The 27,205-nt window shown below is 48.1% G+C and overlaps 1 protein-coding gene across 2 annotated transcripts in view; it reads left to right on the top strand.

The window, feature by feature from the left end:
- Nucleotides 1-27,205, top strand: part of LOC142007101 (alpha-2-macroglobulin-like) — a 73,105-nt gene that overhangs the window by 31,717 nt on the left and 14,183 nt on the right. For both annotated transcript variants that reach the window (XM_074983635.1, XM_074983636.1), the window contains exons 9-22: nucleotides 1,705-1,819; nucleotides 2,031-2,140; nucleotides 4,430-4,591; nucleotides 5,373-5,600; nucleotides 6,014-6,077; nucleotides 6,773-6,915; nucleotides 9,819-9,968; nucleotides 10,528-10,698; nucleotides 12,398-12,539; nucleotides 15,524-15,641; nucleotides 16,282-16,510; nucleotides 16,882-17,008; nucleotides 22,421-22,542; nucleotides 26,609-26,660. In XM_074983635.1, the coding sequence (XP_074839736.1) occupies nucleotides 1,705-1,819; nucleotides 2,031-2,140; nucleotides 4,430-4,591; nucleotides 5,373-5,600; nucleotides 6,014-6,077; nucleotides 6,773-6,915; nucleotides 9,819-9,968; nucleotides 10,528-10,698; nucleotides 12,398-12,539; nucleotides 15,524-15,641; nucleotides 16,282-16,510; nucleotides 16,882-17,008; nucleotides 22,421-22,542; nucleotides 26,609-26,660 (1,933 nt within the window). The remainder of the gene's footprint in view (nucleotides 1-1,704; nucleotides 1,820-2,030; nucleotides 2,141-4,429; nucleotides 4,592-5,372; nucleotides 5,601-6,013; nucleotides 6,078-6,772; nucleotides 6,916-9,818; nucleotides 9,969-10,527; nucleotides 10,699-12,397; nucleotides 12,540-15,523; nucleotides 15,642-16,281; nucleotides 16,511-16,881; nucleotides 17,009-22,420; nucleotides 22,543-26,608; nucleotides 26,661-27,205) is intronic.

Raw genomic sequence — 27,205 nt, 5'->3', positions numbered from 1 at the left:
GAAGACGGGGGAGAATCCAGAAGACTGGAAAAGGGCAAATGCAGTGCTCATCTATAAAAATGGAAATAAGGACAACCAAGGAAAATACTAATGCATCAGCTTAGCTTCTGTCTGAGGAAAGATAATGGAGCAAATGACTAAAGAAGCCATTTGCAAACATCTAGAAAACAGGTGATAAATAAGTCATCATGGATTTGTCAAAAATAAATTATGTCAGACCAACCTTATATCTTTCTTTGATAGGCTAACAAGCCTTATGAAGAGTGTGGAAGTGGTAGATGTGATATACATAGAATTTAGTAGAATATTTGATACAGTTTCTCATGACCTTCTCATTAATAAAATAATGAAATACAACCTTGAGGGGCTACTGTTTGGATAGCTGTTCCCTGAAAGTAGTTATCAACGGTACACAGTCATGCTGCAAGGGAACAACAAGTGGAGTTCTGCAGGGATCAGTTTTGGAACTGGTTTTGTTCAATAGCTTCATCAACAATTTAAATCATGCCAGAGGGTACGCTTATAAAGTTTGCAGATGATACCAAGAAGGGATAGGTTGCAAGTGGTTTTGGAGGATAGGATTATAATTCAGAATGATCTGGACAAACTGGAGAAATGGTCTGGGTAATTAGAATGAAGTTCAACGAGGACAAATGCACAGTACTCCATTAGGAACAATACATTTCACCTACTCACACACCAGGAAATTACTGTCTGGGAAGGAGGACTGCAGAAAGAGACTGAGGGGTCGTAGTGGACCACAAGCTAAATATGAGTCAAACGTGTGACATTATTGCAAAAAATAAACATAAAATAAAATAAAATAAAATAAAAAAGCAAACATCATTCTGAGACCTACTAGCAGAAGTGTGGTAAGCAGGACACAAGAAGTAATTCTTCCACTATACTCCATGCTGATTAGGCCTCAGCTAGGCTACTGTGTGAATTTCTGTGCTTTATAAATCACAAAAGAGTCGGGCAAATTAGAAAAAGTCCAGAAAAGAACAACAAAAATGATTAAAGGTCTAAAAAACTTTTTCTATGAGAGAAGATTGAAAAAGACAGAGCATGTTTAGCCTGAAAAAGAAAAAATTAAAAGGAGCATAACAGCTTTCAAGTACCTAAAAGGTTGTTACAACAAGCAGGGAGAAAAATTGTTGTCTTAATTCCTGAAAATAGGACAAAAATCAAACGGCTCAAATTGCCTCAAGGAAGGTTTAGTTTGGAAATTAGGAAAAATTTCCTAATTATCAGGGTGGTTAACTACTGTAATAAATTGCCTTGGGATTGTTGTAGGATCTCCATCACTGGACATTTTTAAAATCAGGTTAGATAAACACCTGTCAGTGGTGGTCTAGATGGTGCTTGGTCCTGCCATGAGTACAGGGATCTGGACTTGATGACTTCTCAAGGTTCCTTCCAGTTGTATGATTCTATGAAAAAAACTGATGAGGATGAGCTTAGGAAGGCAAACCAAGCCAGAATAATATTGACTAGTGATCCCAGAAAGGCCACATAGGGTTACCATATAAAACAGAAGACACCCTTCAGAGGGAGTGTATCTGTATCAGTATCTACCAACTCACATTTTATTAATGATTTATAGTATACCTCGTACATTAATACAGTGTGGAGAGGAGCAGAGATGAGTTTTCTGAGTATGATAATCTAGTCCCTAAAAATGTGTTCTTCTTGGTCCATCAGGCAGACAGCCAGGGCTGCATTTCTGAAGTGGCAAATACCAAGATATTCCAACTCAGGCGGACTGGGTATTATGATAAAATCCAGGTGGAAGCCAAGATTAAAGAGCAGGAGACAGGTAGGAATTGTATGTACTTGTCAGGTCTGTGTGGGGAGCCCATGAACGCAGGAGCAGCAGTGTGTGTGTGGCGGGGGAAGGGTTGGCTGCATAGCAAGTTAAGGGACACTGGCAGAGCTGTGTAGGAGTCCAGGACTGGAATGGAAGTAAGCTGTGAGGCATGATTTAGATGTGTTACTTCACGTACCCTCTTTGTTCTCTTGTCTTCTAGGGGTGGAGTTGACTGGGACAGGCTCCTGCGAAATCACACCTATCATTAGCAAAGTCACCTTTGAGCAGGTGGACTCCCATTACAAACCTGGAGTCCCTTTCTTTGGGCAGGTAGGGAATCTCTGAAACCACTAGTGACTAAATGACATGTGAGCTTCAGATGAGCGTGTAACTCTTCTGCCAGGTGAAGCCAGCAGCAAGCAGGACCAGGTTCAATATCTAGGAGTTCCTTTCAGAGCATTTCAAGCCTCCGCCCAGTAGTTTGTGAAAATTACATGCCACCCGTGTAGCACCTCTGAAAGGCAATATTCCCCACTCACAAGCACAGAATCTGAGTGTAGAAATTAAATTTTTAATAAAAGGAGGGAAGTAACTTGGCATTAATCTGGTAAAACACCACAAACAGGTTTAATAAACATTAGCCATGAGCATTAAACCCACCCAAATAGAATGGGCAGTGTCCTTTGTCACTCAGGTTTTTAAGTCCAGTAATGAAAATGTGCCCTTCACATGCGCAACTCACAAGCACCCCACTCATAATTTCTCTTCTTAGTCAATGCAGGCCTAGAGCTCAGAGGTGTATCTCCAGAGTTCATCTCCTATCCTGGGGAGAGTGAGGAGTAAAGAGGCACCTTACTCTGTTGCTTACCATCCCCCTCTGCCAATCACTGTGCTGGGTACTCACCAGCCATTCCTGCCAACTGCCTGCTCACCACTCTCACCACTCCTGTTTGCCAGCCACCCTGCTGACTGCTCCCTGAATCTCTCCACCTTAACAGCCACTCCTTTGCCAGCCAACTGTCAGTCACCTTCTGCTGCCACGTCTTTCTGCTGTGACCTCTGCACATTAGTCTTTTAGTGATTTTCAGCTCTTTGCAGGCTGGGCAGAAACACTATCCCACCTCAAGTTATTTCAGCTCTCAGTGATGTTTAGTTCATAGCAGAACAGAAACACAGACCTTCTGCAACCAATTTCAGCTGTGTCCGAGCATTTAAAATGCAAAGAGGTGCCTCTTTTTTTGAACAGTATGTGTTGGAGAGATAGATTAAACTCAGCCATGCAGGACCCTTGTGGAAAGGTCCACACTTCCTGGGACACCTGCCCCCACCCCTTTTATTTTCACAGGGCTCTGGCACTCAAGCCCATGACTTAATGAGGTCCCTTTATCTGAGAATGACTCCCTGATTTGGTGCAGGTTAAGCACAGTCTTGCTTCCTTATATTCCTATAATAACACATTGGTAACAGCATTTTATTTCCCCATCACTCAGTACTAAAGTGATTACTGACCCAACACCAGTGAAAGTTGATAATTGTGAGCAACAGTGCTGGATATCCTAGCAGAGTGCATGTGTTCGTGTAAATGCTTTGCTCTGAAAGTCTCTTTCCCTCCCAGCTAGCTGTCAAGGGAGAATTCACTCAGTTCATTAGGCCCTTACAAATGTGCCCATAGAATCTGAAGTTCACAGGGTGAGTTATCTCCTCTCATATAGGAGCTGCTGTATCATGGTATTTTTAATACCAAATGCCTTTTCTTCTTTGCCACAAGCTCTGGCACTGGCATCTCTGCAAAGTTGATGCTGTCAAAGCTGATTATGCTCAAACTGAGATAGAGTTTACTTATCTCTGTGAGACCTGAGCCACTTTCCCAGACTGTCCTGAGGGCCCTGACGGAAAACTTGTGGTGGAATTTTCCCTGTGGCCCTACACCTACCCTTGCCATTCTGAGGATACTTTCTGCTGGGTTGAGTCTAGGTGCTGCTTCTCTAACTCATCAAGGCTATGGCTACACTGTAGTTGCTATTTTGGGATACAAATGTATCCCAAAATAGCAGCTCCGGGGCTAACATGGTGCTTGAAATAGCAGTGTGGTATTTCGTTTCCTCTACCCCTCATCATGAGAGGGATAGTGGAAACCTCAAAATAGCCTCTTATTTTGAACTTCAGTACCATTTGGACAGCACCGAGTTCAAAATAAGAACTCAAAATAACTTACACAATTCGCACAATGTAAAATTATTTCGAATTCTGGCTGCAGTGTAGCCACAGTCCAACTGTTTAGGAGACCCACAGCTCTGGGATGTGTGATCTCTGACTGTGCTGTGCACTCATCTGAGCAGCAGGGAATGGTGAGAAAAATAAGATGGAAAGGGATATGGAGATTGCATTTCCAACTGGGCTCAGGGCTTTGTCCTCATTTCAGGGACTTCAGTATCCCCTGCATATTCACAGCTACCTGTTTCTAAGAATCCCTCAGCATATTCCCTAACTGCAAAATGTTTCATAGCAAATGCCTTTCGTAGTCACACAGCTGTGGTGATGGAGTAAAGAGCTAGCAAGTTTGTGGGCACCACCTTCCTTGCCTAATGTGAACATGAGGCTTTGGTGTATGTTCTTTAGGTGAAGCTGGTGGATGGGACCCATGCACCAATCGTCAATGAAACAGTACGGATTTCCGTGGAAAATAGCAACTATGAAGTCAACTACACAACAGATAATCAGGGGCGTGCTCGGTTTGCCCTGGACACATCTCAGTTCAAGCTCGCCGCCATTGGGCTCAGAGTGAGTGGCGTAGGGACGATGGTGATTACAGATCAGGCTCCACTGTGGGGTTTATGGAACTTTTCTGCTGAAAATAGGTGTCCTCTCACCCAGGGAATGTTTGTGGGTGTATATATCTGTATCTCTGACATAAATGTGACTTGGTGATAGCCCTGCTCTCAGTTGTGTAGCTACATGTGATAATTGTGTTTATCTTGTACTTTTGACCACCTTGTTTTCACTCTGCCCATCAGTCCCTGTCTCCCAGGGCTGATTCCAACATGCCAAACCTCTGTACAACTTCAGAGAGCTGCCATAAAAATCAACCTGCCCCACACCTGGCCTCTTACCCCCAGATATAAAGTTTCCTTCTGAGATTGCATTAGTGTGCGATGCAGCATCCGAATAAACAGTCATCAAGGCCTATCTGATTGGCCAAACATATAACAGGAGGAAAATAGCTTTCCATTTCCCCCCACTCAACGAGGGCACATTCTACGGCAGGGGTTGACAAAATACATCCCTGGGGCTGGATCTGGTCCACCAGACCTTCAGATCCAGTCCATCACCATCCCATGACCCAGCAGGGGCCTCAGGCAGGTTTCCTGCCTGCTGCATTCCCCTGAATCCACTCTAAGTAAGTAAGTAAATAAATAATATGTCATGTTCTGTGAATGGCAAGGAACCTATACCCCTTGTATGAGCAGAGCACCCATTGCCTTCCAGAAGCAGGCCAATAAACACATGCTGTGAATTTCAGTGATTTAAGGTCTATATCTATTAATATTTTCTTTGTTACCAGGCAATCCATAAGGCAGATACTTACTGTTACGATCGTTCCTGGATCTCTCCTTCATACGAACAGGGCTATTTCAGAGCAAAGCGGTTTTACTCCTCAAGTAACAGCTTTCTCAAAATAGAGCCTGTGTCAGAGACGCTAAAGTGTGGCCATACTCAGGAAGTCCGGGTGCACTATATCCTGAAGTCAGAGGCCATAGAGAGTCAGAAGGAAATCATCTTTTACTATGTGGTAAATCTGGAAATACTGACCTTTATTTGCGTGTACGCAACACCTACCAAATGGCCCATGCACATGCCAGACAATCAGCCCCTGGCCAATAATTCTAAGGGGGGGCCACAAAATGTGTGGCGTGGGGCAAGCTCCTGTACCCATGTTATCCATAATCCTTCACACTCTTTCCCTTGGGCTGCTGCCCTTTGCTGAGTCTGAATGCTGGGTAGCAGCGTTTTAGCAGAAGAAGAACTGGGTTGCGTTGCCCCTGACTGAACACAAAGAGTTCTGCTAGCAGAGATTAATAGAACCACTCTGCTGCCTCCAGCCAGCAGAGACAACATTACTGACGTTCTGCTTCCAGCTTCCCCCAGTCTAAGGCCTCTCCTGCCTATAATGCCAGTAACAGGAAAATTTCTTCTTCCATGCAGCTGATGGCCAAAGGAGGCATTGTGAGAGCAGGGACCCAAGCACTGGCTGTGGAGCCTGGCGATGGTGAGCCTCTCACCACCCTTCCCTTCTCTCTGTCCTGGGAGGCTACGCCACTGTGACTGAAGCATAGGTGCTCCCATATGCAGTGAGAAGATGCTCATATGCCTTCCCTTGAGATGGGTACAAAAAGAGGGAGAGAACAAATTTCTGTCCTTTAACGCCAGTCTAGCTCTGCAGCTCTGGCTGAACTCTGATTCCCCCAGCCCATCTCACCTCCTGACTGATACATTCCTTGGCACTGATGCCTGTCTCAGAAGACTCTTTTCTTGATTAATTCAGGCTGGGTCTGCTTTGCCCTTGGAGAGCAGGAACAAGAAGAGATCCCACCCACTCTGCATCCCTCCTCAGCCACCAGGCTGTTACATAGAGCCCCCTTCCTTTCACTTTCTGGGGCATGTGAGGCTGCTGGGTTCCTGAGGGACATATTTTGACACTGTGGGCACAGAAGCTAGATTGAGTTTCACTCAGCTCATGTCACCAGCATGTGCCAAAGCAGGATTTGAATCCAGATTTTGGCAGGAGGAAGTGACGTTCTTGTCAATAAAATAAGGGCCATTCCTTGTGTTTCCTTATGGTTGGAATTCCAAATGTAACAAATTTGGCCTGAAGAAAAGCCTAGAATCTTTAGTGAGGTGTGTGGGCCGGGCAGGGAGCGAGCTTCCCGCAACTTATCCTTTCTCTCCTCTTTTACTTGTCAGTTAACGGGACCTTCTCACTGATGCTCCCTGTGGAGTCAGATATTGCTCCTCTGGCACAGATGTTCATATACACCATGTTATCCAACCAGGAGCCTGTTGCTGATTCAGTCAAATTCCAGGTTGAAAATTGCTTTGCCAATAAGGTGGGTGTCTCAACTGAGAAATGCCAATTCACTCCTTGAAGTTATTGATCAGAGACCAGCAGCAGTTTGTGTTTATTTATTTAGATTTACAAACATTAGAATGGTCACTTATCATCAAATGCTCTGGGTGACTTTACCATGTATTAAAAATAGCCCTAAAATTAAATGAGCTGTGATATTTCTGATGCCAGCACTGCCCAGAGCCCCTCCCTGTACCATTAACAAGGCTCCAGCTCTAATACCTCCACTGATTTCAGCTACATTTCTCAGATAAGCAGGTCACAGTCTAATTACCTCACTACCATCCCCTTAATTATGGAGGACTGGGAATAGCCGTACAGCCTCCATTCAAGGGATGGATCTCATTCTTTATGTATCTTCTGGCTGCTTCCCTCCAGCCTTCCAGCATCACTTTCATCTCCGCCACACTGAGTAGCATCCTTATCAAGGCTACACACTATCTCAAGGTATCAGTAAAGCATTTAATAGTGTTCACTGTATCAGATGAAGCACATGAGTCCTCAGACCATTGAAACATCATAGCTCATATCCACTGAATGACCTCACACACTCTATGAAGGAGAGGACAAGTTGTGTCCTGTACAGTTCCACAACAGAGACCCCTCGGAGCAGGAGAACAATTGCTCCAAACTATCCAAGGTACCAAGCCATTGAATGGCAGCCTCTCCTCTCCTACGAGGGTTCACAGATAAGGTAAAGCTCCTTTGAGGTCACTGGTATCAAAGGTGGTTGATAATATCAGCTTGGAAACCTGTACCCAGATTCAAGGTATTTAGCACCTAACTAACATTGCTTTCATTAGGTATTAGGGACAATGTACTCTTAAGCTCTGCACTTGTGGGGATGCCCAGGAGAGAGTCAAATGCCACACACTTGATTAGCAGACCACCCAGAGCTAGAATTTGTTTCTCTTGCTGGTGCACATGTACATATGCCTTGGCGCACATAACAAATTTATGCTGCACATGGGTGGAAAAATCTGCATGTGGATGGAAACCATTAGAGGGAACATGGGTTAGGGCTCTAAATGCCTTTGAGGATCTGGGCCCTCATGTTTATTCATCATGAGGTGGTCATCTACCTAAGCAGCTAGTCTTTAAGGAAACCCAACTATAACACATTTGGCCTGAAGAGAAGCAGGACTGCTTGTTTTTTGGAAGCCGCTGTGAAGGAAGTTGAGGCAGCCAGATATTGTGAGGCCCGTTTCACCACAGCCTTCTCAACACTCTTGACTGAAAATGGCAAAATAGGTACTAGGCCCCAATCACCCAGAGTTTCAGCCTCAAATGACAGGTGAAAACCACACAGTAGCTTCCTTGGGAGAAGCTGACAACATGAGACCAGTGGACAGTTTCTACCTGGACGCAGCTGTGGAGCCAGTCCTTCCCAGTGAATCACGGGTCCAAAGCACTGCCTGTGGGACACAGTGTATTCCACATAGTGCGAGAACACGGGCGGTGGGAATGGCTGCTTTGGAGAGGCTAGCCCCTGTCCTGCCTCTTCCTCCCAAAGCCCTGCCCCTTCTGTGCCCAAAAGAGCCCACTCAGCTCTCTTTGTAGCCTTCAGGTCACACCATTGTGGCCGATGGCTAGCCCCACCCAAGGCTAGTGCGCCCTCCACCCCCAAGTGCGGACTTGCCAGGCAGCACAGTCCAAGTCCCAGTACCACCACCCCCTACCCCAGCCCACCAGGCAGCTACACAGCCCCAGGTTTCCCAGCCCCAGAGCGTCAGGCAACCAGGCGCCTGCATGGTCCCAGCCTTCTTGGCCCTGGAGTGCCCTGTCTCTGCACTTCCAAACCCAACTCCCAGCCTTCCATCCCCCTCCAGCCACCAGTCCCAACACCAGGCTACAATCTGCCTAGTGTATGTAGGTATGAGGGGCATGATGCAGGGTGAAGCATGGATGGGGCCACCCCGGTCTGTGTGGATAGGCAATGTCTTCCTTGCCTTCATTACCTGCTGCCCATGCTCTAGAACCTCAGTGAGGCTACTGGCCTAAGCTCAGCAAGGGAGGGCTCAGTGTTTGTCAGGGGATAGAGCGGGGAGAGGGCCTTGTTGCAGGGCTCTTTGCTCTGGCAGTCCCCAGCTGGCGGGTGGCTTCTTAGGAGACATTAACCCTCTGGGCACCATACAGGTTTCACCAGGGCTAATGTAAAATCAAATCCCTGATGGCCAACGTTCCCTCTAATACTTTCCATCCACGTGTGGATTTTTAACATCCATGTGTGGAAAAAACATTATGTGCATTGAGGCATGTGCACCACCAGTAGAAACAAAGCCTAGCTAATCAGATGAGTGGCATTTGAATCTCTCCTAAGTGATGCAGAGCTTACAGGGAAAACTGCTGATGACCCATGATCCAGGCAGATATATCCAAGGTGCAGAACAGGCAGTGGGCCCAGATTATGGGTGTGTCCAGCTAGACAAGTGGAGCCAGCATGTACTTGGAGTATTACTGTGGTGTTCACAGCAGCCATAAAATCCTAATCTGAGTCATCAATGTGAACAGAGAGTTTGCCAACCATTGATTGCTCCAATGCCACCTTCGGGAGGAATTGAATGACATTATATAATAGTGTGTATTTGTGTGGGGAGCCCAGCACTGTAACAGCAGGGGGCTGAAGGGCAGACTGAGGGGCAGTAGCAGAGCTGTGAGGGGAGCCCAGGGCTGGAATAGCAGAGGGGCTGCAGGGCAGGGCTGAGGGGCACTGGCAGAGCTGTGAGGGGAGCCCAGGGCTGGAATAGCAGAGGGGCTGCAGGGCAGGGCTGAGGGGCACAGGCAGAGCTGTGTGAGGTAGTCTCAAGACTGTGCTGTGCTGTGGGGCAGGGTGTGACGTTATCTGGAGAAGTATCTTACCTAACTGCTTCCCTGGCATTGCAGGTCAACTTGCATTTCTCACCTGCTGAGGGCCTCCCCACCTCCAACACTCACCTGCAGGTCAGAGCCTCCCCAGACTCCCTGTGTGCCGTCCGTGCTGTGGATATGAGCGTCCTTCTTATGAAGCCTGAAACCGAGCTCTCACCCAGCTCTGTAAGTCCCAGCCTGGCCCAGTGGTCAGCATGAGCCAGAGCTAGTCTTCTGTCTGGGGCCCTGGTAGCAAAATTGATGCATCGTGGTCCAATTAAGACCATCTCAGTGCTGAGTCGTGCATCTACTGGGGGAAAAATATCACTTCCGTCAACGTGGATGTCTTAATGCTGCCCTCCCCTTATCTTGCGTCACTAGGTGAAGAGCAGAGAACTGGGCACCCGGGGTTGAGGACTGACTTTGTCTGTTCGGGGAGGTGTGGCTGGAGACCCCCCAGAAGGGGCAGGGCCTCAGGCAGAAGGGCCAGGGCTGGGGGGCTAGCCTCCCGCAGTTAGCCCTTCTGTGCTGCCGAACATGGGCTGCCAGGGATTCTGCCAGCAGCTTAAAGGGCCCAGGACTCTGGCTTCTGCCCATGCTGAGGTAGCAACAGTGGCAGCTGGGAACCCCTGGCCCTTTTAAACAGATGGGCCCCAGAGCAGCTGCCCTGTTTGCCCCTCCCCCGCATAGTGTTTCCTGGTGCTCGGTACCGGGAAGACCATGTGACACAGTTCTGTTTGCCCAGGTGTATAACCTGCTGCCAGTGAAGGAACTTAAGGGGTATCATTATGGTGCAGACTTCCTGCCAATGGATCCCCAGGAGGCGTGCACTGAACGAGAGAGGATAGTTGTGGATGGAGTCACCTATGTTCCAGTGTCAGAGCCAGAGGAAATGGACACTTACAGCATCTTGAAGGTAAATTTGCCTCCGCCTGTCCTTGTGGCTGTGGGGAGAGGAGGGCATTTAAGCCTGCCGTGAGCGGCGAGTGGTGCAGGGAGAACTGCTCTGGAGAGTTGGTCACTGATCCATATCAGGAGCAAGTACAATGTCAGGGTAAGCCTCCACTATGCACTGTCCTCATGAACGGGCTTCAGCTCTGACCTGGGCTCTGAACACGTCCAGGCTCGGGGTGAACACGGGGAAAGTAGCGCTTGTGGGGAAGGTGATCTCTGTGGAGTGGGCCCTGTGCCAATAGGAACTGGCCTGATGCTCACCAGCTTATCGCACACAAACCAGTGACTGACTAGCATACAGGAACACTTTGGGGTCTGAGCTGATTTGAGACTAGAAGTGAAATAATCCAGGTCCACTGACCTTCCCCCAAGGCCACGGAATGCCCTCTGAGCCGAAGGGAGAGTAGAACCACACATCGAGAGATAAGACTCTCTAGTCCATTTCCTGATTCAACCAGCCCTCTGACCTGGAGTTGAATTGGAAGTTGAAGCCCATGCCCTAGAGATACAAGGATGTGGGATCCTGTTCCCTTATCCCTTTGAGGTGTCCAGTTTCCCAGACCTGAGACTGAATGTCACCCTGTGCTCAATGTGGAAAACAAAGATATTGTCACAGTTATTTGACCTGTCTGTGACTTCACCAAAAATAGTGCGTGTGTGTGTGTGTGTGTGTGTGTGTAAACACAAACAGAGAGCAGAGCTAAGTGGAAGGGAATGGAGTCCCAGTGGTTGTGGAAGGGGTGCAGCCAGGTGGGGTACACAGACCACCCCCCACTCCAGATCTGGCTGCAGCTGCAGGATAGGAGTGCATGGCCCTTACCTCAGCCCCCATTGAGCCCTAGATGCAATGGGGAAGGGAAGAGGTAGAAGGGGGGGCATGGCACTGGAAAGCTGTGAGGAGGGCACAAGGCCCCCTTGCAGCCACAGGACAGGGGTGCAAAGCCCCCAGCAGGGGCAGGATGCCACAGGACTAGGGTGCATACCCCTAGCAGCAGCCTCACCAGAAGCTACAAGGCTGAGGTGCATACCCTGCCTGCAGATGCCACTGGAAGCTATCAGGCAGGGTACATGGCCCTGGTTGCAACTCCAGTTGGAAGCTGCAGGGCTGAGGTGAATGGCCTGGTGCAGATCCCATCGTCAAGCCTGAGATGTTATGGGGCTGAGGTTCCAAGCCCTGTCTGCAGCCCTCACAGGAAGCTGAGTCTGCAGAGACCTGGTTCCAGCCAGCCCAGATGCAGGGCAGAGGTGCAGAGTCCTGCCTCAGGCACCATGAGTGTAGAGACCAAAGAAGTCTGGTGAAGTCACAGAATCTGACTGCTGTGACCTGTAAGCGAATTATAGCCTTATCTGTGTGTGATAGGCTCCATACCCCACCAAGGAAAAGTATCAAGGTTTCATCCTTTGTCATTAAACCCCCAGTACTGGGCAATGCAGTGGTGTTGTAGCCATGTTGGTCTCAGGCTATTAGACAGACCAGGCATGTGCATTAATATCTTCCATTGGGCCAATTGGTGTAAGCTCAAAGGCTTGTCTCCCTCACCATAAAAGGTGGTCTGATAAAAGCTATTCCCTCACCCAGCTTATCTCCTTAATATTAGATCAGTTCTGGAATTTCAAGCTACATAAAAATAGATAACGATGTGTTGGGTTTCTCCCTGCAGGAAATGGGTTTAAAGGTCTTCACAAACTCCAAGGTGAAAAAGCCAAATTATTGCTCACAGCTTCCCGAAGTTTCATGGGCTGCCGGAGCTGCTGGAGGATTCAGTGGTGAATTTGGCAGACCACAAGCATTCAGACAATCTGGTAAAGGCGAAAGGCCTCAAAAGCATTCTGTTCTATGCAGAGGAGGTGTCCGTGTTTGGGGTGAACTCTGGCTGCTCAGAGCTGGCTGCATGCTAACTCTGGTGTTGGGACTGGGGTTGTCATTTGGAAGTTGCTCTCAAGTCATGAGGTGACTATGGCTCTGGACTGCCTCCACCACCTGAGATGCAATACAGTTGGAAGTTGTCCAACTTTACTGTGAAGTTTTTCTTAACTCTGATGACCCAGCTGTACAGGAGTTAAAAATATATGATTTTTAGCCGTAAGAGTCAGTGGGATTTTTTGGAGTGGTGAATAGTCCTGAAAATCTGGGGCTCTTGTTACTTGGTGATGATTTGAACATTTCCCACCAGCAGGAGAGACTGTTAATTATAGTATATCTGATTTTCAGAGGTGCATAAATAAATACCAGTGAGGTGCCAATAGATCTGGCTAGTTAAACATATCATAGGAAAAACTCTGATGCCTCTGTGTCCCAGCACTGAGCTCCCAGTACTGCTCAGCCGGTGCCCCTCAGCTCCTCTGCTATTCCAGCCCTGGGCTCCCCTCACAGCTTTGCCAGTGCCCCTCAGCCCTGCCCTGCAGCCCCTCTGCTATTCCAGCCCTGGGCTCCCTACACAGCTCTGCCAGTACCCCTCAGCCCTGCCCTGCAGCCCCTCTGCTATTCCAGCCCTGGGCTCCCTACACAGCTCTGCCAGTGCCCCTCAGCCCTGCCCTGCAGCCCCTCTGCTATTCCAGCCCTGGGCTCCCCTCACAGCTCTGCCAGTGCCCCTCAGCCCTGCCCTGCAGCCCCTCTGCTATTCCAGCCCTGGGCTCCCCTCACAGCTCTGCCAATGCCCCTCAGTCCTGCCCTGCAGCCCCTCTGCTATTCCAGCCCTGGGCTCCCTACACAGCTCTGCCAGTACCCCTCAGCCCTGCCCTGCAGCCCCTCTGCTATTCCAGCCCTCGGCTCCCCTCACAGCTCTGCCAGTGCCCCTCAGCCCTGTCCTGCAGCCCCTCTGTTATTCCAGTGCTGGGCTCCCCTCACAGCTCTGCCAGTGCCCCTGAGCTCTGCCCTGCAGCCCTGGCTAGTTTAGTCCTGTTCAAATGGAAAGTGTAGCTTCTATGATAAGCTTGGGGTATGGGATTAGGACTCAGGAGGGGCTGCAGGGTGTGGGAGTGGGTTTGGGCACAGGAGAAGATTCTGAGCCATGGAGGAGCTCAGGAGGTGGTTCAGAATGTGGGAGGGAATTTAGATGCATAAGGAGGTGCAAAAGGTTTGGGTGCAGGAGGGAGTTGTGGCCCTGGCCAGCAGGTTGGGGTGCAGAAGGAGATGGGGTTCCAGGTGTAGTCTCTGACCAGGACGTGCATACTGCAGGACGCACCTGTCTGGTGACCCAGCTGGACCCTTGGGCAAGCTCCCTACCTTCCATGACCCCACATGCTGCTCAAAGTGGCTGGCTGCTAGGGCCAGCATGTGTCTCGACGTGGCATCCCCCTTTGGGTGAGGGGGGCAGCAGGTGGCCACATGCTGCATGCATCCACAAGCACCGTGCTTGAAGCTCTGATTTCCAGCCAGTGGGGATGGTGTTTCGGGGTGGGGAGATGTAAAGACTCTCATCCCCTCTAAATGTCACACACCATACGGAGACTTACGCTTGAGCACTGTGTGAGGCCATAATAGCAGGGAGCCTGCCTGAGGTTCCCCTGGGCCATGGTGGTTTGGTGGGGTGCTTATGGCCCTGGGGCCCTATTTTGCCCACACCAGCTTTACAATGTGCTAAAGATATTATAAGTGAGATTTATGCCTGTAGCTACTGACCAGGATTCTTTAAAGTCTGAATACTGAATATATTTTTAACAGCAACGAAGGGTCCTGTGGCACCTTATAGACTAACAGAAAAGTTTTGAGCATGAGCTTTCGCGAGCACAGACTCACTTCATCAGATGCTGGACATCAGATGGCTGAAGTGAGTCTGCGCTCATGAAAGCTCATGCTCAAAACTTTTCTGTTAGTCTATAAGGTGCCACAGGACCCTTCATTGCTGTTACAGATCCAGACTAACACGGCTACTCCTCCGATACTGGAATATATTTTTATAACTCAAATATGTAGTTTAACAATACTAATACACAGGCAAGCAAAACACGGCTGTTATTTTACACACACAGACACAAGGAGATGGGAAAAATCATTTTAATATTTTATTTGTGGATTTTATTTTCATCAAACATAAAAAAATGGTTTTCCCTTCAGTTTTTCAACAGTTCCATCCCCTAGAAAATGTTGGTGAAAACAGAAACTTTGTAATGAGAATTTCCATTCAGTGAAAAAATTGGGTTTTCCCTGCCAAAATAAAATGTTGGAGAAAATTGTGGCGGCCAGAGCTTAAGACAACTGTTTGGAAGGCTGGGAGCTTGTCTGTCATGGTGGAACAGAAAATGACATGCCGGAGCCCTGATGAGCCCGCCAAACATGCTTCAGATCTGGAACATTCCATTCCTGCCCTGCCCACCACGCCACAGTTGGGTGCATAGGAGCTGATATTTATTTTTCCCAGTTGGTGCTCCACCCCCACTCTGTTCCACTCTGCCCTGCTCCACTCCATCCACTCCCTTGAGGCCTTGACATCACTTTGCCACTTCCTGTCCATATTCTGCTCCTTCTCTAGACCCCGCCCACATCCCACCTCTTCCTGTCCCTGCTTTACCCTCTCCCCTGAGCTAGTGTACTAAAAAAGAGAAGTATAGATGTGGCTGTATGGATGGGGGCTGCAGCTTATCATCCACAGCCTGATCCCTCTTGGGACCCTACATGCCCCCACAGCGATGCTTCTATTTTTATTGTGCTATCTTGGTGACCTGTAGTATGTGCACTTGAGCTGGAAATTACACCTCCAGCTGCAAAGTTAAAAGCTGCCCTCGGAAATGGAAGCGCTGTTGATAGAGTTGATGCTGTGTTAATCAGTTGTTGTCATTCCACCCAGATCATTTGAGGGGAGTGGGGTTAAGTTACCCTCCTGCGGCTGACATCCCTCCAGCAGAGGTGGAGACGGTTCGAAAGTATTTCCCAGAAACATGGATTTGGGATTTGGTGCCTGTAAAGTGAGTGGCTGGTTGTTGCTGTTTTAATAGCCCAATGTTTCTTTGTGATGCCAATATGAATTCTTGTTGGTTACTGCACCTCTTTCATCAGCCAAAAGTACTTTTCAAACTGTGCATGCAGCCACTTGGCTATTTCCAATGGCAGATGTTTACTGTGTGGAGTAACACTGAACAAGCTTTAAGAAACGAAATTGCCAGGGGATTCTAAGCATTTGGACTGCAACGACATGAGGATTACTGGGGCGAACCCTTCTCCTTGTTAAAAGGGTTGTGGGGTTTTAATGATCACAGATGGTCCAAATCTCAGTTGCGCATGTAATCTGTGAGACAGCGCCTCCTTTGGCACAACACCTCCTCGCACTGTGGGCTCAGTGCAAGCTGAGCGCACTCCCTGTTCAGTCCCCACAGTGCTCCCAGCTGCCCAGCACCATACTGGAGCCCTGTGCTCTGTGTGGACTCAGGCAGGAGACCGTTATCTTCTGAGATCTCACATTACTCCCTGGAACACTTCAGTGTCTGACCAGGGTGTGGTGACAATCCCCTCTCTCTCGGTCCTGCCGTGAGGGCAGGGGGCTGGACTCGATGACCATTCAAGATCCCTTCCAGTTCTAGTGTTCTATGATTCTCTTTTCGTTACCAGCTCCTCCGGAGGCGCTGAGTTGCCCTTGACCATCCCCGACACCATCACAGAATGGAAAGCCAATGCCTTCTGCACCTCGAGTGACACTGGCTTCGGCCTGTCCCCGACCGTGTCCCTCAGAGCCTTCCAGCCCTTCTTCCTGGAGCTCACCCTGCCCTACTCTGTGGTGCGCGGTGAGGCCTTCACATTAAAGGCCACTGTTTTTAACTACCTGACCCGCTGCATCAGGGTAAGAGACACTCATTCCCATGCAACCAAACCCACAGCCTCCCTGCTTTACAAACTCCTGTGTCTCTAGGGTCTTTTTCGCCTTTGCTTCCCTGCAGCCCCTGTCATCCCCAGACACTTGTGCACCAAAGCCCCTGTGCTCCTGCAACTTCCAAGCACACCAAACTCCTGCATCTCTGAACCTTTGCTCCTCGGACCCATCGCCACACTTCTAAACCAAAACATTCTCTCAACCTCTCTGTCTCATATAGCACCACAAACCATGTTCTGCTCAATTCTCTGCACACCACATCTGCTGTGCTGTCTGTATCTGTAATTACTAATAATTTCCCTGGTCCCCTCCCTGATGATACCTCTCTGGACAATTGACAGGTCAGCATCTCCCTGCTTTCATCTGCTGACTTTGGAGCTACTCCTGTGGAGAATGAAGACAACTCTTATTGCCTTTGTGTGAATGGAAGGAAAACGGTGTCCTGGACTGTGACCCCAAAATCTCTGGGTAAGAGGCTTTCTAGCTCTGATATCTTTGTTGGCTGGATGAAGTAACACAGAACCCTCCAAGAACAGGGACCTGGTAACTCAAAACCTCTTGGTAGGGGGTTCAACTTCCTCCAGATACTTTGATGTTTTTCTTCTGTCCTTGATTAGGGAATGAGCAGCTTCTCCTTAGACAAGACAGAGAGCCCTAAACAGATTTCAGCTGTTGGACTCCTTCAGTCAAAATATATTTTCTGTCTAGTGAGGACCTCCATCACCATGCTCTTCTCTTAGACATTAGTATAACATGGTTGCTGGCTAGGTCTCTTCCTTCAGCCAGAAAAACAAGTTGTAGTCCTTGGTTCTCACATGGATCAGGACAGCCATCCAGAGAGTGATTTGTGATGAGACTGGAAGCTTGAGATATAATTATTGCCCATCTGCTTCACTCCCACCCCTATTACACAGAGGGGAAACCACTCAGTTAAGCCATCCAATGGAAAAATTGAAATCCTGCATAAATGGCCATCCTTACTAAGAGATGAGCCTCTCTGAAAGGATTTAAATAGTTTTAAAATCCAGTGCTAGTTTAGAGATGGGCATGCAGTCAATCCCCTGATTCAAAACAGGTTGGAACCCTGTGGTCTCTGAAATCCATTTCAGCTCTCGATATGGTTTGTAGTTTGAGGTCACCTCTCCACTCGATACAAATACAAGGATGACAACGAGATTCATTGCATTTCTCTTTTATTTGATCTTTGTTTCTTTTTTCACTCTTCTTTTGGCAGCTTTGTTAGTAATGAATCAGAGCATAGTGTTTCTCAAAGCCTCCCTGAGGTGTCTAGATCCCTGATGAGTTCTTATTATAGTAAGCTCTTTCATAGTGGTATTCTATCATCCAGAACTCTCAAATAACTGGCATTTTAACCATAAGTGAATTTTAATTACGTTTTCCGTTAGTACAGTATAGTGAACATAAATGCAAATAAATACAGCAAGTACAGTGGACGTTCACAGTGTACAATACTGCTGTTGTTAGCAAATAAAGTATTCTGCATACATTTTGTTTGTTTCTTCACACTAATCTTGTTTTTCTTTCGTGTTATGCATTGCTAGTTATAACCACTCTATTATCCAGAATGTTTGGATATCTAGCAACTTCTTGGTCCTGTGGCTGCTGGATATGAAAGAGTTTACTACACAGTCCTGGTATCTGGCTGCTCAAAATCAACATTCCACCTCCATTCTCCACCCTGGTGGAACCATCTCTCCCTTTGCTTCACAGATATTGTGAAACACACAGTAGTCACCTATAACTATGTGGATCTTTTTTTCCCCCCTGGGGTCTAAACTCATGAGTAGACAGTGCCAGTGACCTTTCAAGTGGCCAAAGGAACATCCAATGGTCTTTCTTTACCGGCTGAGCCTGATGGTTGAAGTTCTCCTTGCTGCTATTGATGTAGCCGGCATATTGCTTCATGTGCCAGGGGAGCAAGGAATAGGCTGGATCTGCCAGGATCACTATTAGCATTTCAACAACAACCTTGAATTGTTTCTTTGTATGGTACACAACAAACCAGCCTGAAAGGAATCATCATATTCCCCAGTGCTCCTCCCAGGGCTCTGGAAATTCTGCAGGATCAGGAGTTGTGTTCACGTTTATTACAATAGTGTGGAGCTCTGCAGGGTCCATGCATCTCATAGAGATGGCAGATGTGTAGGTTTGTGGGGTTTTCGAAAAGAGGTGCAAAACATTAGGGGATGCAGATATTATGTTTGTAAAGAGAAAACTGCAGCATGAGATGTTGAAAGCATATTACCGATCACTCCTGCATAGTATCTTTGCCTCCATGATACATTGCAACCCCCTCCCATAATACCTTGTGCTAGATGGTGGTGAGTTGCACAGTGGGATACTTACCCAGGGTGCATTGCTTGTGGCATCAATCCAGGTGCCGTTCGTGAGGATATACCCTGCCAACACAAAGAGCAGAGTGTGGAGATTCAAAGGCTATTTAATTTCTGTAGTGACTGTGTGTTGACCTGGTTTAGGTCAAGTTAATTTTGGAACAGATGCATGCCTTTAGTAAATTCTGATTACCCTCCGTGTAATGTCTTGATACAAGACAACTGCATTCCCAAGAAGCAGAATTGTTTCAAATACTGTCCTGATTCAGCCACAGTCATTGCCAATGCAGGTCATTGTCATAAAGCGATTTCCTGGGAAACGTCTCAGCTGAGCACGTGTGGATTAAGCATTAAGTAATGTGTGGATCTGATGGAGAATTCAATTATTTCTTCCCCTCACGGCCCTGATGGGCTATGTTGAAGCACAAGACTTCTCTGTGTTTAGGCGGCTAACATTCAGCTTTATTGAATTCAATAAGGCAACAGATGAGCCAAACTGGACACTAGTAAAACCAGGTCCAGCAAGGCTGCTTGATGCAGCTAACTCTAGTATTTTATACCCTTACACAAACAAAGCCCAGTGTCAGAGGCAATTAGTTAGAGAATTGTAAATCACTTCTCAAAGAGAAACCGTTATCAGCAAAGAGAAACAGGTACCGGGGAGCTGGAGACTTAACTCCAAACAGCCCATTAACGCATTCCATAGAACTCATCCTCCCTGCTGTTCCCAGACAGGTCAGGGAAAGTACAGGCTCTTGTGTGCATGCAGAAGTAAGGATGTGAAATGGCTTCTTATACAAGATGGTTTCAACAGCTACGTGGAAGCACTAAGTGGTTGATCAATCCAGTTGGAGCTCTATGGATAGAATCAAATGAAGAGATTCTAAGGCCTGACGGGACTATAATGATCTTTTAGTCCAACCCCCTGTGTAACACGGTCTGTTGTCCTCACCCAGAAATCAGAGCCATCACTCCTGCACTTCCAGCCTCCTGGCCCAGTTCCTGACAGGATGGGGGAGGTTTCTGCAGAGTGATCCTCATGTCTTGCCTGCCCCACACCCCCCCCTTTTTTTTTCTTGTGCGTTATTGTAGCTCGACTGACGTAGCAGCACCAGCACAAACTCTTAGTGTTGATGCGCTGATTGGTGTAACCAGTGACTTGTACTAGTGCTGCCTGCCTTGGTTTGAAATGAGAGTCACAGTAGCAAGAGATGGACGCTGTACTCAGAGGCCCCGAAAAAGTGTTGTGAGAATTCCTATCTTAAACTATGCCTGCACTGGGGAGATTCAGGGAGATGTAGCTGCACTAGAGCAAACTGAGTCACCTTTGACACCGGCACAGGGCTGCCCTCAGGTTTTGCTGTGGTACAGCTTCATCAGTGTGAAAACCCCAGTGCAGGCATGGTCTATGGAACTACTACCATGACTACACCATACACTTGTGTCCACTCAAGTTACATCACCATACCACTGCCACAGTTAGTGCATTACTTGTGTGCCTGTGTATTTGATTTCTCCTGCCAGTAGTACTTCCCAGGAGTGTTTATACCAATGCAGCGTGAGGTGAACCATGGATAGATATCCCACTGCCACGCTCCACAATCCAACATGTGATCCTTTGGGAAGTTTTGGCAATTGTGTGATGGGGCTGAAACAAACTGTGCCAGGTGAGTTGGAGCATAGAGTTATTTTCCCAGTTTGTAATTGTTTCAATCCCATGATGCCATCCGCTGTCCGTAGTGGTTGTACCTTTCAAATTTCCACAGTCTCTTGCATTCCTCTTTGCTGTCTGCCGTCTCCAACAGAGCATGGAGACTGTACAGCTCTGGGCTATTGTCACGAGCCTTGCAAGCACAGAATGCATGATCCCGCAGTATTTGCAGAACAATGAGAAGAGGCTTGGGGAACATAGCAGTTCCTTGGAGGACAAGTCGCTGGGGAACATAGCGAGAACCAATGCAGGGTTGTTGTTGGTATTTCTGGAGCAGTGGCAGAAGGTGGAGCACCAGTTCTGGGCCCATAAGGAGCACTGACAGGGTGGATTACATCATAATGCATGTGGAATACTGAGTGGCTACAGAACTTTCAGATGCACAAGGCCTCATTCCTGGATCTGTGTGCTGAGCTTGCCTTGGCCCTCCACTCAGGGACACCAAAATGAGAGCTGCACTAGCAGTGAAGAAGCAAGTGACAACCACACCATGCAAATGTGCTACACCAAATTACTACCAGTCAGTTAGGAATTAATTTGGAGTCAGAAAATTCACCACAGGGGCTATTGTCATGCAAATGTGAAAGTCTATGAATCACCTGTGCTGTGCAGACAGTGGTTCTCAGCAGTGTGCAGTCCATAATGGATGGCTGTGTAGCAATGGGATTCCCAAACTATGGTGAGGTGATAGATGGCACACAGAAGCTTCTTTTCTCCCCAGCCACCTGGTCGCAGAGTAAAACAACAAAAGAGGCTCCTTTTCTGTGGTTATTTGCTTGTTGGTGGGTCACTGACATCAGCATTGGCTGGTCAATGAAGCTTGCATGATGTTTGCATCTTGAAGACCACAGAACTGCCCAGAAAGCTGCAAGCAGGGACTTTCTTTCCTGTCTAGAGGATTTCCAGTGGCAAAGTTGAAATGCCAGTAGTGATCCTGGAGGACTCAGTCATCCCTTGTTCCATGGGTCATGAAGCCATACACTGGCCACTTCAACAGCACCAAGGAATATTTCAATGACAGGCTCAGCAGATGCAGAATAACAGGTGACTGCAACTTTGACAGTTGGAAAGAGTGCTAGCATTGTTCACTCACGGATGGGAGCTCAGTGAGGAAAATATCCAGATGGTGTGTCTTGCCTAAGATCTGCTCATGAATATCCGTGTTCCTGTGCCTAGATTAGAGCTGTGTCCCCACAGACTCTTGTATTCGCAGGCCCAGGAGATCTAAGCTCTCCTGTCTGTTCCAGGCAGGACCGTGCCTGGAGTGTGTTGCTGTCATAGTTAGCTGGGCCATTGCACTTGACAAGGAAGAGTTGCTAGGTGTCCCTGCCAAGCCGGGCACCCACGAAAAGGAATTCAAAAATTTGCAAGGCTTCAGCGTTGGGGAGGTTTCTGATCCCTGTGATCCCTGGCCAGCAGAATTCACAATGGTGCATTGTGGGAAAGCTGCTGGAGGATGGTAATACCTGACATAAGTACTGCAGAGGTTACACTACCATTGCATTGACGTAAGGATGTCAGCCTTCGCTGAACTCCCTTGGCATGGTGTGTTATTAAGTCAGAGTAACAGGGCACTTATGTTGACAGAAGCCAAGCTGGAATGTACACGCTGGCACAGCAGGTTGACATGAGCTGACATGCATCAGCCAAGCTTTGCAGTGGAGACCAGGCCTACTGTAGATATGACAGGAGCCTTTCCTCTGCAGAGAGGGTTTCCATGACATAAATGGTGCTGAAGAGTGCAGCACCCTGGAAATGACTCTCTGACCTCTGAAGCAGCAGTGCCCGCAGAACCCTTATTTCTCTTTGTTTCAGGTTATGTGAATTTCTCTGTGAGTGCAGAAGCCCTGAAGACGGAGCTGCCTTGTGGGAACGCGGTAACAGTGCTACCTGAGACAGGGCAGAAGGATACAGTGATCAAACCACTGTTAGTGGAGGTATGTGAGCTGCTTAGTCCCTGTGCTGTAGAGAAGCGATAAATTTTCACACAGTGTAACCTAGGCTGCAAGCTGTGCTATGGCATCTGTGTAGTGATAGGAGAACAAAAATAACGTACGTAGAGTGTTAAGTACAGCTGTTCGTGCCTCCTCTGTTGAAGGGGACCTGTGACAATTTACTATGTAGCCTAACCCAAGTGCCTGTGTGGGAGATTGAAAGCACCTAGGGGCATTAGACGTGCTTTGGAAATCTCATCCATTACAGGATCTAATATTGTACATTCCCTTGCATAATAAACCATTACACAGTGTGCCAAGTAAACATAGCCTGGTAACACTGCACAACTGCTCTCTTTCATAGGGCAGCAGTGGTTGCTTCCACTGTTACACAGTGAAATGAAATAGTGCAGGGTAATGCTGCACGCCTTCACCATTGTAGGACAGGAAGCGCTCACTATACAACATCCATAGTAATGACAAGCTGTGTAGCCTCTCCATGGCCATGTCTACATTTGGCCAAAACTTCAAAGTGGCCGTGCTAATGGCCAAAGTGGAGAATACTAACGAGGCGCTGAAATGAATATTCAGCACCTCATTAGCATGCTGCCTGCTGCGGCACTTCGAAAGTGCCGCGTTTCGCTCACACGCGGCTCTTCTACACGGGGGCCCTTTTTGAAAGGATCCTGCAAACATCGAAATCCCCTTATTCCTATCAGCTGATTTTGATGTTTCCAGGATCCTTTTGAAAAGGACCGCCACGTAGATGAGCCGCGTGTGAGCGAAACGTGGCGCTTTCGGCAGCATGCTCGTTAGGTGCTGAATATTCATTTCGTTGCCTCATTAGTATTCTCCAGTTTGGCCATTAGCATGGCCATTTTGAAGTTTTCCCCTAGTGTAGATGTAGCCCATGTCTCAGAAAAAATGATAACTAATTACACTTCATGATACCAACAGTAATACCAGCTATACTAGTGTGTAATATCTTCCTTTCCCATCATCTGCATAGCCTATTGCTGGCCTTTAATGCAAAGAGAAAATTGGCAGCTTTATAGTATGTAGTATTGCTGGTATTCCTCTATATATTAAGCTGTCTTTACTTATTGCATCACCTGATGATAGCAGTGACACATGGTGCATGGCCTTTCTATTATAGGGGCATTAAGATGCCATTTTGCAGGTTGTGCTGAAGGTAACAAGTAACCAATGCAATACAGCTGCACTATTCTTCCCTTGGGTATGAAAAGACAGCAACTTATCAGTAGCTGAGTTGAATTTTATTCTAACCAATAATTATTTTATGAATCTACAAGCATCAGTACAGGTTGAAACTTTCTCAACTAGTGAGAACCCTAGTCCGGCAGGACCACAGATGTCGCCGAACCAGAGAGCTCCAGCTGAGCAGCTGCAGCAGAGTCCTGCTGGGGGCAGGGAGCTCTGCTAGCAGCCTCCTCTGGGGAGCCCTGGGATAGCCCAGGGTGAGGAGTTGGGTTGGGGGGCCCTACTGAGGTGAGCCCAGCCCCTGTTGGGAGCCATGCTAGAAACCCTGCAGCAGGCAGCTGGCCAGGGAGCCCAGCTAGGGAAGGGAGCTTGGGCCAGGAAAACTCCACAACACCCCACAGCTGGGCACGTACTGCCATGGGTCTGCTGGCAGGGTTCACCAGAATATGGGGCTGCTGGGCTCCCCTGCCCTGGCTGGGAGCCCTGCAGCAGCAGACAGCTGGCTGGGGAGCAAGGCTAGGGCAAGGAGCCCTGCTGGAAGCCCCACAGCAGGGTGTTTGGTTGGGGAGCCTGGCTGGGGCATGTAATACAATGGGGTTTCTGGGCATAGCTAATGAGATCAATCCAGGGTATTGTTGCTTAAAACCGGGCCAATGACAGCCTCAGGCTGGGATTTCCTTCTCACTAAGGCAAATCCAACCAGCCACAAAAGTACCTTTGCCAGCCCCACTGGCCAGCCAGAAGCCACACAAGCAAACCCACAGTTTTCCCAGATGCTATACCAGCCCAGACCAATAATCCCTTCCTCAGGTGAAAGATTCTTAAAACCTATTTCACCAATACCACACAGATTCTTCTGGACCCCAAAGGGTCAAGTCACAGTCCCAGGTCAATATATACTTGGATCTTACCCAAATCACCATGCAAATGCCAAATCCTTTAGACTCTGAAATCTGAAGGTTTATTAACATGGAAAGAAAGAACAGGGTTAAAGAGAAACATTGCCAGAGCCATTCTTTACATACATCAGTTCAGTGCTTTTTTTTTCTAGAAAAAAGGGTGCCAGAACTCAGGTCTGATAATTCCTCGTAGGGACTAGGGTGTTCAGTTTTAATGCCCTGGTTCATGCAGTGCTGTGAGGTGGTGGAGGCTCCTGCCCTGGTCCCTGCACTGCTGCAGGAGTGGCAGAGGCTCCTACCTGGAGCAACAGGGGGTCCTGCAGGACCAGCGGGGCTCCTGCCTGGTGTGGTGGGGGCTCCTGACCCAGTCCCTGCACTGCTGAAGGACCAGCGGCGGCTCCTACCCTGGTCCCCATGCCGCTGCAGAACCAGCGGTGAAAATTCTTCTGGTGTTCTAATGGAAAAAATGGTGCCAGAACTCTGTTCCAGTGCATTCTGCCAGCAAATAAGCCCTGCATCAATTACAGTTATTGATTCAGGCCAGCGATGTTCTATGCTGATTCTTGAAAGTCTCTGAAAGTGCACCCCGTAAGGGGTATGATTCCAGGTTACATAGTCTTAGTTACTGGAGAATTGTAACAGAGAGGTAGCCGTGTTAGTCTACATTCTAACGAAACAAACCATCAGCCATGGAACACTTTAAGGAATAACAAAATAATTTATCAGGTGATGAGCTTTCATAGGACAGACCCACTTCTTCAGATCTATAGCATTTCCACTACAGACTGACAGTTATATAGTTACTGGAGTTATATAGTTACCGGACAATTGTAGATCTGGCGAACTGAGGCCAGCATGCTGGAACATGAACAGGAACCAAGACAAAGACAAAGACCAAGATGGACACTGCTAGGCCCATTATATAGTTTTCTCCTGTGGAAGGAAAAAGCCCTTTCTCCTTCCCATCAGGCACTGGAGAGTAGGAATTACCTGACTCAGGCGGGCTGTTGTTACACTTTCCCATTGGATGTTGAGCTTGCCAGCACACCTCAGTTCAGATACATAATATGTGGAAAGGATGTCTAGGCATCTGATTTCCATCCCATTGTTTAGCCCAAAGTCACCAAGCTGGTTGGGCTATTGTGGCCCTTCGCCATTGGATGCATCCCAAGAGGGAAGTCCCACAACCCTGAGGTGTGTTTCGGCAGTCTCAACCTTAGTTTACAGTCCATTCATCCTGGCTGGGGTGGTGATCTACCTCTTCTTGTGAATCTTAGCTCTAACGCCTTTCTAATACTGCTACAGAGCTAAAATCTATAACTCTACCTATCAATATGGCACAGACATATAAACATCATACACAGATTCAGAGCATCCTCAGCTTTTATTAGACACCTCACATGGCCCCCTGGCACAATATTTGGTGCCAATAGATATAATGGACACATAAATTGCCTTCCATATCCAATACAAAAATCCAGTCACATGATAGAGCCCTCCTGTGGGGAGCTCTGGTCAGCAGCTTGGTGGCAGGGAGCCAGAGTGGAGCCCTGTAGGCAGCCTAGAGGCAGGTAGCTAGTGGGAGGGGAACCCAGCCAGCATGCAGGTGACTTCCTCCCCGGGGCAGCCAGAAGATCTGTCCTCCCCTGGTCTAGCAAATCCCCTCATTTGGGACCACTCAGGTGGTGGTGGAAAAGGGAGGCACAACCTGTACATGGATATTTGCAAATCTCTCTCGCTGATTCACTCACTTGGCCTTTTACATTTCTCTGTGTCTTCATTCACTGTTTCCATTTTTGTCCAATGCTCTCTTCTTCACTGCTCTCCTGCTGCCTCTCAGTCTCTTCCTGAAGTGCCCTTCCCCCTCCCCACACAGATTTTATTCCTGATGCCAGATGACCAGTCTGTCTGCAGCTTCTCACCTTCCCCATTTTTCTTTCCCTCCCCAGCCTGAAGGGATTGAGATGGAAACAACTTTCAACTCTCTGCTCTGTGCCGATGGTAAGGACCTCTCTGCTCCTCTTTGCCAGTGGCTGAAGAGTGACAGTCCCAAGGAGGGAGCGGAATTGTTTAGGAGACCCTGAGGGTGCAGTGAGAACTAGGGGTCCCAGGAGAGAGACTAAGCAGTAGTATGGGGAGTGTGTCTGTGGGAAGAATTAAGACATTTCCTAATCATGAGGACATTGCTTGGAACACTGTGATCCAGAGCTTAAAAAATTCCAGGAGAATTGACTGAAAGAGCAAACCTGGCTCAAGCCCTAGAAGACAGGCCAGAAGGGGGTTTTAATAGGACCTTCCCATCTCTAAACGCTTATTCCATGGAAGGAGATTCCAAACTTGATTCCAGCATCTGCGAATGGCCACCAAACAGGAAGGGACCAAAGAACTGGAGACTGCATGAACTTCCCATCTGGGCACGTGGTGGCACCTCAATCCATAGAAAGGACAGAGGTTGTCCTATGGATCAGAGGACCCCCCCAAGCCAGGCGGGTCAGTTTGGAGCTTCTGAAGGCAGAGATTCTGCATTCAGAGAGTTGGTGGAAGGC

The sequence above is a fragment of the Carettochelys insculpta genome, chromosome 1, assembly GCF_033958435.1.
Source record: "Carettochelys insculpta isolate YL-2023 chromosome 1, ASM3395843v1, whole genome shotgun sequence".
Lineage (NCBI taxonomy): Eukaryota > Metazoa > Chordata > Testudines > Carettochelyidae > Carettochelys > Carettochelys insculpta.
This window is presented reverse-complemented; position numbering and strand designations above follow the sequence as displayed.